The 12926-nt window shown below is 38.1% G+C and overlaps 1 protein-coding gene across 1 annotated transcript; it reads right to left on the reverse strand.

Annotated features, from left to right (window-relative positions):
* Positions 1-5848: 5848 nt before the first annotated feature.
* On the reverse strand, positions 5849-12640 carry LOC104604343 (rop guanine nucleotide exchange factor 1-like). The gene is made up of 5 exons (XM_010268641.3): positions 11999-12640; positions 11619-11735; positions 10978-11516; positions 7239-7592; positions 5849-6438 (listed from the first exon to the last, which is right to left on the reverse strand). Exons 1-5 carry the CDS (start codon positions 12285-12287, stop codon positions 5998-6000), a joined length of 1740 nt encoding a protein of 579 aa, XP_010266943.1. The 5' UTR covers positions 12288-12640; the 3' UTR covers positions 5849-5997.
* Positions 12641-12926: the final 286 nt, after the last annotated feature.

Genomic DNA, 12926 nt, shown 5'->3' on the forward strand with positions numbered 1-12926 from the left:
AATAGCAGTCGTTAATCCTCTTTTCTTGGTTTTGCACATCCTATTTCCTTTTATTTTCAAATTATCATATAATATTGCAATGAAAGAAAAAACATTTTATTCTGAAATCAAGAGAATGTTATCCTCTTAGCTGGTGTTTGACATCTATGTCGTTGCTTCAGAGCCATTTTCTTAAGAAGGGGTGCTGTATGTACGAGGGTCTGTAGCACCATTTTTTGAGAAAAGGGTTCATTTTTTTGTTTGTCATCAATACTGACACATTAGATATTTTCTGAGGAAACGGCACTAGTTTTGTTTGGTACTAACCATTTTTAGCATTAATCTACATTATTCTAATCTCTCATTGGTTTCATGCCATTGTACTGTTGATAGCAATGGGTATAAATTTCTGAAAAAGTGAATTCGATGTTTTCTCAGACTATGCATTCCCGATTTTCAAAGCATGCCAAATACTGCCTTAGGAAAAACCCCTCCCAAAAAAAATTTAAAAAGGCATATTTTGCTGAATAAAGTCTAATATTCTTTCATATTTGTTGTAGTATTGAAGGGTGACATTTGGGGTCTACAGAACCAGAATTCCACCAGAGAACTGGGTCGAAATTATAAGTTTAATTGCATTCGTATGGACGGTCTGGGAAAGAATGAAAGCAGGATGTGGGAAGTGGGGACATGATTTTAATTTACAGCTCATTTAAAAACTCAGGACCAATGCCGAAGGAACTCACTGCGAAGATGGTGGTTGTGGCTTTTAGATGAGTCCAGATTTTATGTTGCTGGCAACTTACGTCCTTTGGCCATAAAAGAGATGAATCTGACGAGCTCGGTCATGCTAGCTGCTCGCTTGGTTGTGTTAACCCTTGCTACGCAACCAATCATGTGAACACGTCAGTTATATGGCAAGAGATACTCAGGCATGGGAGTAGCAGATTTGGTTTGTCTTCACTTAGCGGAAAAAACATGGATGGGCTACGGCGTGTTGGGGGTCTGGGCCGAATTCTGTCAAATTGTTATTTGAATTTTTTGATATTTTGATTTTTTTTTATTTATTTTGTTAAGAACATTAAAACTAAAATATTTCACTTAATTCCTTTAAATTTTGGGAATATTTTGAAAATTTTAAAAAATTTAACAAAAAAATAAAAAATACTTGAATATTTAACAAAATAGACAATAAATTGGAAAAAATAGAATTTTATTTCTTGAATTTGAACAATACAATGGTCAATGGATGAATGAAGTATGAAGAACAGAATGAAATATAAAAAATATAATACAGTTATAAATTGAAAATAAAGAATTACATTGTTGAAAAAATAATAACTAATTTAAATAAAGTTGAAAAAATTTATAATAATTTTAAAATTTGAAAAAAATTACAATAATTGAAATATTGAGTATACAAAAAAAAAATTGACTTCATCATTTTTCTTCAAGTTCTACTTTCTCCCTGCATCTTTATCTCATCATCCAACTAATCTTTAAGGCAGATGAACATTTTCAGACTTTCATCATTTATGCAAAATTGGAGGGGTTAGTAGATCATGTGCCATGGTGGCAAGGGTTGGATAGTTTTTTCCATTATAAAATCACTTATCACATTACCTAAATACCCTCTAAATTAGTTGTTATATAGTTGTTGGGGGGGCATTATTGTCATTTTATCTCCCTCCAAATTCAAAATACATAAATTGCCCCCCTATAGTAGTCTATATATGTTAGGGGGTATTTCTATAAAAAAAACCCCAAAAGTTGAAATTAATCGTTGGGGGGGGGGGGGGGGGCGAAAGGGTCTCCAACGTCCCTAGTTCCCACATAAATCTAAAAAAAGAACATGGGATTCTACATGAGATTCTTGGTCAATGGAAACCAAAATCCCATTGATTAACTTTTCCCCCTCTCAAAATCTAAAAAGAACACCCCCTTAGTGTAATGGACATTTAGACTATCTTGTTGTCATGGTCAAAAACATAAACCATTCACCATTCTTTGCTATATTGTGTAATGACAATCTTGTTTTAATGCTTGATTGACAACATAGGGATCACCGTTGATTGTTCACAAGTCCATAACTCCATTTGTGGATAAATAGTAACTGGGCCAGAGCCATATCGTTTATGAGATATTTTAGTACGTGAACCCAAAAATCATGATGAAAGTAACAAGACACCGAGCCAATTAGTACCCTGGCCCAAGTCAAGGTAAAACCCAGTTCCAAACCAATAATTAGAGGTATAAAATTGGAGTTCGGATTTAGTCCCAACATAAGGTCCTAATAACCGGTCCCAACAGCCATTGCAGCCATGCATTGGGAATATCCTCTTCAAGATGTTCAATATACAACTGACCAGACTCATAAAATTGGTTGAGAGAGAGAGGGGAGGGGGCAATGAACCTTGACACACTGTAATGCGAAGTAAAAATATTCTCTACCTAGAAGACAACCTCTTACACTATTTGTCTGCTAACTTGCTAAGATAAATTCAAATAAAAGTAAAAATAAGATATATTTTGGATTATTCATGCTTTCCCTTGCCTTCCTGTTTTCCTCTACTTTCTCTCTGACGAGGTTTAAAAATAGGGTAAATTACAAAGACCCCCTTGATATAAAGGGGTCTGTGACAAAGACCTCCTTGTATTTCAATTTGTAACAATGACGCCCTGAACTTTTACATTGTGACGAATACCCCCTTAACTGTTAAATCATATAAGGTGTTAAATTATCAAAATACCCCACTAAACTTTCTTGCCATTTTTTCTTAAAACCTAAATGACCCAAATGGAGATATGTTACTTCAACAATGCAACTAGGAAAGCAACATACTCTGATTTTCTGGCTTCATGTTGTTGATCTCTTCTCTCTCTTTTTATAAATGAATCTTCTCCATTGGAAAAGACAATGAACAGCACAAAGTGTAAAAAACAAAGTAAGATAATTTCATAAATTAAAGAAAATGATAAAAATAAACTAGAAAAGGATAGTTTGGGTACTAGAAAAACCTGAAACAGTCGAATAAGAATCTTTTTTGAAGTTAACTGATGGATTAACGGAGGGGATCTTTATCTAATAGCTAAAATTCAGGGGGGGTCTTTGTCACTGACCCCGTAATACAGGGGGGTCTTTATAATTTACCTAAAAATAAGGCAAATTACTTTTCAATCTTTCATATGCTGTCTTTATTTCCCCTTTTGGTTTGCCTTATTGTCAGCCAAATCTAAAGACCTACTTTTAGCTTTGTTTTCAACGCAATGTTAAGAAGGGTATTTGCTCACCGACAAGTGACATCATAGACAACCAGATAACCCATGACTCATGAGGATTGGAATTTGCTATTGCCAAGCCTCTACAGCCGGGCAATTAGAAGGAGTGAGAATTAGTCGAAATAATTCCCCTACTATACACTTTCTATTTGCAGATGATTGTATCATCTTCTTTAGAATGAAAAATAAATTACTCTTAAGTCCAGCCTTTTTTTTCAATAGGAATGTACCTCGACACCGCAGGAAATTCTTCTCTCATATGCTCCATCTAAAAAAATCTCTGCTTGGATCTAAATATCTTGGCATTCAAATTGGCACAAATATCCATCTCTGTAGCTTTCATAAGGAGGTCATTGAAAGGGTGTAGTAAAAAATTGGTATTTGGAGTTCCAAGTTATTGTCACCACACTAGTCAAATCAGTTCTGCAAGCAATACCCGTAAACTCCATGTCAACATCCATTTTACCAAAGACAACCACCTCGTCCCTTGAAAAAATGGTAAGAAACTTCTGGTGGGGGGATAGCAACAAAAATCCCCATCATACCATTGCTTGGAGGAAGGTATGTTTACCAAAGAAACACGGAGGTTTGGGCTTCAGATCTTTTGACATTATGAATCAAGCAATGTTCAGTAAGCATATTTGGAGGTTGCTAACGAACTGCCAGGGATTATGGAGCAAGCGGATCAAGTCCAGGTATTTTCCCAATACCTCTATTTTCTGCAAAAAAAGACAAATACAGTTCACAATGGTGGCAACAAGCCCGGAGGATGGCGCTTATGCTAAGACCCAATTTACTGTGGTCTATCAAGGATGGTACGACAATATTTGCCTACCATGACCCTTAGATTCCTACACTACCAGGACAAGTTCCATCGCCAACCTTAACATCTCAATTGCAGCAGCCTGAACTGAAAGTCTCAGAGCTAATAAATTTTGATGGATCTTGGAATCTCCCACAGCTTCAAGAATGTTTTCATGCCTCCGCTATTCAACATATACTAGAAGTGACACTGGAGACTAGCCAAACCAGTGACCTACTAGTTTGGAAGCACAATACATCAGGCACCTATTCAGTCAACTTAGCATATCAACTTTTCTCAACTTTAGGGGCTTCAGTATCCTCCACATATTTCAATTGGAAATTATTGTGGCAATTAAAAGTACCATACAGTTTCCAAATCTTTCTTTGGAAAGTCTGCTCACAAAACAAAAGTGTTTGTCCTGGTTAAATGAACAAGACCGACTTTGCATTTTTTGCAAGGTTCAAGAAGATACACTTCATCGCCTTCTCTTTCAATGTCCATTCGCACAAGCCGTTTGGTTCGGTGCTCAAATTGGCATAAACCCCTCTACCATTGGTAGGACCCGATTCACACCATCATTATTAATTGGCTTACTGGGATGCGTTCAATATTGAGTAAGCAACAAGCATTAAGAAACCTAGGAAAATTTGCTTTGATCAGCTATCATATATGGGATGCAAGGAATAAGAAAATTTTGGAAAATATTGATCCAGATCCCATACAAGTGGTCAACTTAGCAATAACCCTCCAATGGGAGCATCCGACAAATGAGGGTAGGCCATCACTCCATCAACTACCATCTTCTAGTCATTTGTCGTGTTCATTTACTGATGGCTCTTATGATCCAGCTTCAGGTGCTGCAGGACGAGGCTTCATCATCCAACATGACACAAAAGGTTACACCATTGCAGAAGGGCCTTCATGGACGCTCTCAAGCTATGATGCTGGAATCCAAGCCATGCTAAGTGGACTACAAACAACTCTCTCTCATGACATTACTTGTCTTTTGGTATATACAGACAATGCAGCTTTAGTTGATTTTGCTAGAACTAATCGAGTTGCTCATTGGATTGAACAGATACATAGAAGCCATTTGAGACGACTCCTTAACTCTTTTAATTATATATATTTTAAACATATAGTAAAGCAACAGAACCAGGCAGCACATACTTTAGCTTACTTATCTTGTAAAGGACTAACGTGAATTTGTTACAACTCGAGACAATCCCCTCATGTATCTTTCACTATATAAATATATATTTCATTCCCCTTATGACAAAAAATAAATAAATAAATAAAACTATAACCTTCATTTTAGGTTCAGAATTGGTTTAATTTTAAATGGTCAATCATCAAGTACAATGCTAATCTAAGAGGATTTTAGATTAAGGTGTCCTTTGGTGGTCCAAGTACTTGTAAATTGTAACGACAATTCAATACCATAGACCATAGTTGTATTCAATTATTTCGCCCTTCAAAGCGAGCTAAACCTGGCCATGTTGGTTTGGGATAAATTTGAGATAATATATCTAAAATAATACAAAATACAAGGTTTTGCACTCTATATATTTGTATTTATACTCTTCCCAAACTAAACCTATTAATAGTGAAGTGCAATTTTCATGGAAACAAAACTTTCCTGGGATAAGTTTTATTCAAATAATTAACTTGCCGCCAAACGGACTGGACCTACTATGTCATCTTAAAATGAGAGAAAAAGAAAATTACTTCTGCCAAGAACTCAGAGCCATCATTGCTTATTAGGTACATTTGATGAGAAATAAAGATCAAAACTATGAAATATATAATTTCTATTTCTAAAGAATATACAAGATATGAGACAACACATTAAATACCATTCTCAATTAATATGATCAGAAGGAGAAAAAAAAATCTTTCTATTACTTTTAGTAGCATTAATGGTTCATTGCAAGTCAATCCCGCTCTGGAGCATCTCCAGAATCTTTTCTGCCACTCAGGCTCAGATTTCCAGCGTAAGACCACACTCTCTCCATGTCTTCTGCATTCAGTTTATCATCCTTCACATCCTGCAAGCCCTTATTACTGTTTTTGCTTATTATAGAGGAATTTGTCCTTCCAGGACTTCCAACCACCGGAGTTGAAGCGCAGAAGGTTGGTGTTGCAAATGGAGAGGCGTAAGGGGACTGATGGATTGTGAAAGGGCTGGGTGAAATCTTCTTTTGTATGGGAAGACTTCCTTTCCCTCCCCGGCCAAACAAAGACAGAGAGTCTGCTGCAGCACACCGCTTGATCGCATCATCCACATAGAGAAGATCATCAATCCTCGCCATTATGTTGAAGGCTAAGCTCTCCATCACCCTTGAATAGCTCTCAAGGATCGACTGCCCCACATCCTACAGCACAAAATACATTACTCCACCATCTTTCTTCTTATGAAAAGAATTAAGAAACATGTCATAGACTCGTGGCAATTCTAATCCAGGTCAAGATGATAAGCAAATATTAAGGTCCTCTAAATTCAACAGTGCACATATACCAAAAGCATAGTCATAATATGCTCTGTGGTGGAAGTTGTAAGCTAGTTGTTGGTAGTCTAGTTGTCTAATCCATATCCAACTCATCAACCTGGACCAGCCAGCCAGTTGGCTAATCTGTCAAAATGGCCACCACATTGGTTCTTCTTTTGCAAATTACGATGCTCTAGATTCACCTGCTTTATGGTGTTCAGTGACAACTCAAACCCATACATTATTCTACATGAATAATTTAAATGCCATGGAGCACTATGGAATACTTGCATTCAGGTATCAATTAAAGGAAACAAAATAAAAATAAATAACTCTTGATCAAGGAAGAGGCTGAATTTGGCAATATGGCTGGCTAGCTGCTTTGATGAGTTGCAAAAAAATTCAGTATCCTAAAGAAAAGGCTACAAAATTTAGTCAGAAGAGGTGCTGCATTTATTATCTTTTTTAAACAATAAAGCTGCGGTTGGACCCAAATCCTTAATATAAAGATAGGTTTGCTTCAAGTTAGCAACAAAATTGCAATACTCAAAAGATGGCAAAATAAAGCATGCAAAAGCACTACCACTATTGTGCTCCATGTAGCATAGAGCCAAAGCAAACCGAAACTCAGCCCAACATGAATACTGTAATTGATTGCAGTAGAGACCAAAGAAAATGAGAAAAACCTTATTGTATTGGATCTTGTTCATGTCCAGAACAGTCTGTGGAAGACCAGGATACCGTAGCCTTAGGCTTTGTAAGAGAGTTTCTGCTCGTTCTGCTAGAAGTTGGCTCTTTTCTCCATCCCCAACAAGCCCCTTGACTTTGCCGCCCCAAGATGATCGCCCAGATTTTGTATGGTTTGAATGCTTTTTATGGTCCTTCTGCCTCCAAACATGCACAGCAGCTTCAATTCTATTTGCTACCTCAAGAGTGTGATGCTCTGATGATAGGTCTAAGCAATCAAGAAGACATTCTGGAGAGAATTGATCTGCAGTTATGTAGCGGTAGATAATATCACCTAAACAAGCTTTTCCGTTCTGCAAAAATGGATGATGAACTGGCTTCAGGAACAACGTGATTATATGAAATGACATGTTTCGGAACTTGATTCTTCTTCGCTTATAATTATGGGCAACATAATGGTTAAGTTGCCAATGACCCAGTAGTTGAGATGGTCACATGGTGTCACTCCAAAAGAGGTTTAGGATCAAACCCGCAGGACTGCAGGCGCTTTGTGGTATGACCAGTGGACCTCACATGCACCCTTCTCTGTCCCCGCCTGTGTCCCTAGACTCCCTACAAACATGTACTGACAGACCGACCCAACTATTAAAGGTCTTTACCCAATGTTAGTCCCAGCTGCATTCTCCTGCTTGTTAGCCCAAGGTTTTACCACTACACCAAGCAATGACTCCTACTGATCTGATTATTGCAATACCAAATAAATAACATAGTGGTTAAGTTTGCCAAATTCACCTATCAGAATCTTCTACTTGGTTGCCATTGCACTGGACGGCAATATTGTCCTTCCATATTAAAGTTTAACAATTTCCAGGTGCCCACAGAAAGAACAAGTTATATATCTAAAAGGGGTTGAGATTTGACAAAAGTTAAGGAGCAGGAAAAACATTTTTGAACTTTACATGAACACCCATGCCAAACAAATAAACCAAGCTCAAATTTAATTCAATACTAAACTATTATAATGTGCATTGTATTCATGTAATATGTGGATATTATCTTGTAACACCCCTGTAAGTTATATATCTAAAAGGGGTTGAGATTTGACAAAAGTTAAGGAGCAGGAAAAACATTTTTGAACTTTACATGAACACCCATGCCAAACAAATAAACCAAGCTCAAATTTAATTCAATATTAGAAACTATTATAATGTGCATTGTATTCATGTAATATGTGGATATTATCTTGTAACACCCCTGGTACCTTCAGAATGCTGCAAATCATTCAATAGGCATTATTTTTTCTTTTTTTCAGTAATAAATCTTCGTGGACTCTTATGGAGAGTGAAATCATATCATCTAAGCACAATTAAGTCTTAACCTAAAACATGTCACTGTTATATAAACTCAAAAGGGATAGTAACAAAATCAACAGCAATGTTAGATGGGTTGCAGGTGAAAGAGTATCTTTAACAGTCAAAAGCTAGATTTCCTAAGACATCTTTTAAAGAGTGCAGATAACACATAGATACTGGCCAACCTATGAACATCCTATGATCACCCGAGTCTCCAGGTCCACCAAACCATATAGAACTTCTGCAAACAGATGGACATCTTATAACACCTCTCCTCCTGCTGTTGAAGCTGAAGTTCGTCTGGATATGGCTTTACAAAAAGTTAGCCTTATGGATCTTGGACCACTGACCCAGTTGTTGCTTTCATTAATATTTAAGGCATCAGATGGATTTTATTAAATGAAGCCACACGGCAATTCCATTAGATCATCCCAACTCTTGAAGTTCATTATTAAGATCTAAAATCTCAAATTTTGACTTTGATTGGTCCATATCAAGTAGCAACTAGCAAGGCAACTCAAAAGTCAAAACTGCAACCCTTTTTTTTTATCAGCAACAGAAATAAGACTTTCATTAAATCAGCAGAGAAATATACAATATAATTAGTAGCCCCGGCTACCCAATGATCTTAGAACAACCACAGAAGCCTTTTCTAACAGTTACAACTAAGCCCAAAAGCAATTCCCTCTATTGACCCCTTGCTTAGCAAAGTGATCAGCTAAGCTGTTTGCTGATCTAGGAACCCACTGTAACAACATCAACATATCTTTTGAAAACCTTTGAAACTTTTTAATCTCATTTCTGAAGTACCACAGAGCCTTATCATTGTCTTTCAGCCAACTTATGATCACTTTTGAATTTCCTTCAACTACTAGCTTCCTTATCCCTATTTCTCATGCTTTTTGGATCCCAAAGACAGCTGCCTTCAGTGCATTCCCTTTTACTAAGCACTAATTCAACTAGATAATCATTGTTGGTCAATTTTACATGGGCAATTCATATAAAAAAAAAAAGTATGACTTAAAAAGACCTTGGTCATTCCAGATCTTAGTAATAATTACAAATAAATAAAAGATAATCCCAAAAGATAGTACACTACCAGTCATACATATGGTGCAGAGAACAAATTGAAAATATGCATCTATAGACTACAAACAATTGTAGCCACAAGAGGGAGCTATGTTTTCAGAGCTATCATCATACTGATCACATTGTCCGGTATATTTCTTTTCTGGCTACTGATTATGCCAATTGTGTTATACATATATATATTATTCTTTCTTCACATGTTAAAAAAAGTGAGGACAGCTTACCAAACAGAAAAGATAAACACCTTCATCTTCATCAAATATCAGAAGTTAATACCTAAAGTCCTATCCTACCTTTCCAATAAACATGCAAAAGTATGAAATGCCCCTCACAAATTTTAACAAATTCATATTCTACATTCTTGATGGTGCATGGTTCAATTTGAATGAAATATTTCTAGCTACTGCAGTCTGCAGCACATTCTTCACCAGGAACTGAATGCCCCAACAAACAAATTTCTCCAAATCATTTGGATTTGTGAATTTAAAACCATTTGGCAAATTATGCCACTTCTTGATTGTCATGAAGAAATCCATTAGTGCAATTGTCTTTGTCAAACAGCAGTCAAGGCAGGTTGCACAACCAAATGTCTTTGCTGAAGGGTAAACAGAAGATAATTTCTGGAAATTATAATCTGTATTCTACACAATTATTTATTTCCTGGTACCATTTATGCTCTTTGAATAGCCATATTGAATCTCCATTTTAACCATGTAAAAGTAGCAGACTAGCAGCCATGGAAAGACAAACACACTTATATGCTTTTTTCTTCATTCCCTATGATGGGATTAGCAGAAACCAAAATACAAACCTAGCAGTTAAACAATTCTTTACCAACTCAATGAGATTGGCTACTAGTTTCAACAGTTCTCTAGATGCCTAGATTAGGAAAAACATTTACAATGTCTCTAACAAAAATCTTGAGAGAAAATATCCAAGATCAGGATCAGAAGCGATAACCCCTATCAGAACCATCTCCAATTTTAATAGAGCTACCACATAACTATAAATGGTTGCTTTAGTTTGATAGAAATAAAGCACCACTTTTGCTCCCCTGAGCTAAAGATACAACACCTTTTTCTTGGAACTAAAAGGTGCTGAATTCTACAAACGGTAAACAACATAAATACCATATACACCAAAAGGTAGGCTAAAGTGTCATCAACCAGAAAACAAGCCACTGTCGGAGCCAAGGAAATATATTAGATTTTCTCATATGAATTCCTATATGCCCTCATCAAATTGGAATGAGTTAAACAAAATTACAGTCATTTTCATTAGCTGAAACCGATTCTACCTTTGGTAAGCTCTCCAAATATGCTTTTGGAATCTCCATCTCTGCAAGAACACTGCTATTGATTGCCATGGCTGCCTTAAGGATCTGATTCGTGCAGTCCCTACATTGCTGCAATCTCTTTCTTGCGTCTTCCGATAAACCATTAGGTGGGACTCTGGGGCACGGGAGCCACCACTTGTCTTCCTGCCTAATAGAAGGCCTCCCGAAAGAGGAGGATGTTGGATAAGCATCGCCATCATCAGCATCAGCTAGAACAATGCCACGATCGACGTACCAAAACTCAGTATCCCGGAATCCATCAAGTATGCTCAGCAGCATAGCATCGAGCTTCTTGAGGGCTGGGAGGTTTATGTATAGATCCGAGCGTGGCCGAGTCACCATGACCTCGAAGGTCCCACCTCCTGGGAACTCTTGCAATGAGGGAACGAGTTCGACGATGGAGTCACTCACACATAAGAGCCATTCCATCTCTCTGCACCACATTGCCTTCTTCAGCGGCGCCAATGGCTCCAACCTCCAAAGCTCTCCGAAAACGGAAGCTGTAATTTTTAACCCCAATTTAAATAAATAATTAGATAAATGGAAATTTTAAGGAAAATTCAGGATAACCCGAGAAAAGAACCACAGAAAGACGAACTAACCAGAGAGATTTGTTATGGCATTCGAGATGGCCAGAGCAGTACAAACTCCCTTCCCCCCACCAGACATGTCTTCTCCAAGAAGAAGCTTAGCGAACCGCTCCTTCATCATCTCAACTTCTGCAACAGCACGAGAAAAAAAGTACAAAATGCAAAAAGTTAAGCACCAAGTCAACAATGGTAATACGCGACAGACAATGGGGAGAGTTGCGTTGCAGGAGAGAAAGGGATCACAATTAGGCAGTAAAGCCACAAATAAGTAAAAACATCGTCAATCGCTATTCATGTTAGATCACCCCCAAAATTATTCCCCGTAGAAATGGGGAAAATCCGACAAATTAAAGGCAAAATTGACGGGGAAAATAAGTGAACTAAATACTAACCAGACAAATCTGCCTCCCGCTTCTCCGGCTTCTCCTCCCAAACCACCACATCTCTCCCCCCAATGACAGGTAGCATCAGATGCGGCGCCGGAAAGGGGGAATTCCCGGCCAATAGGCGAGCAGGAAGCGGTGAAGACGACAGAGAGCTAGAAGCACCCTCAGCATCGTAACGCCGGCAAGAAAAACTACTGGAGCTCTCCGACTCACTGACGTCAGCACTCAAGCTGTAGCTCCCGAACCGCTCGCTCTGCTGATCAAAACCATCTTCGGATTCCGAAACACTCCCCATTGACGAACAAAGATAAAAGTAATATTTCCCCCCTAAAGTTCACCGAAGAGCATTAATCTTAGCCGTACATTTCAGTTCTCCGGCGAACAAATCTGGTCGGGGAAGATAGTCCGCATGATCTGAGAATTGCAGAGCCGTTTTTGGTAGTAAGAGAGAGACAATGAAAAAAAGGAAAAGCGGCAGCAGCAGAGAGAAAAGCACGCTCGGCCCGGATTTACTACCAACCAACACGGCAGCACACTCTTTTCTCCCTCCCTAGTCGGCTACTCTCTCTCACTTCTTCTGTGATGCCCACAAAAGCAAAAAAGACGCTGTTTCCAAGTTTGTATTTCCGTAACCGTAAGAAGAGTCCTAAGTCCTAACCCACCCGACACGATCCTTTAATTTCGACAGCCCAATACCAGAGTGTCACGGGTAGTTCTAAGCGGAAGAAACCCGTGCGAAGTCTTGGCCAAGGTAGTACAGGACCAGCCTTTATGCGCTTAGAGGCTAGGAGTTGCCTGATGGGATGGTTCCACCAAAGTCAGTAGCACTGGATCATGACCTTAAGTCCAATGGCCGGGGCACTCTCCTGGCTTAGACCGGTCCATGGGAGGTGCCACTTACGTGCTAAAGGGGGACAACCATCATGGAAGGTGA

The sequence above is a fragment of the Nelumbo nucifera genome, chromosome 6, assembly GCF_055504915.1.
Source record: "Nelumbo nucifera cultivar China Antique chromosome 6, China Antique-T2T, whole genome shotgun sequence".
Lineage (NCBI taxonomy): Eukaryota > Viridiplantae > Streptophyta > Magnoliopsida > Proteales > Nelumbonaceae > Nelumbo > Nelumbo nucifera.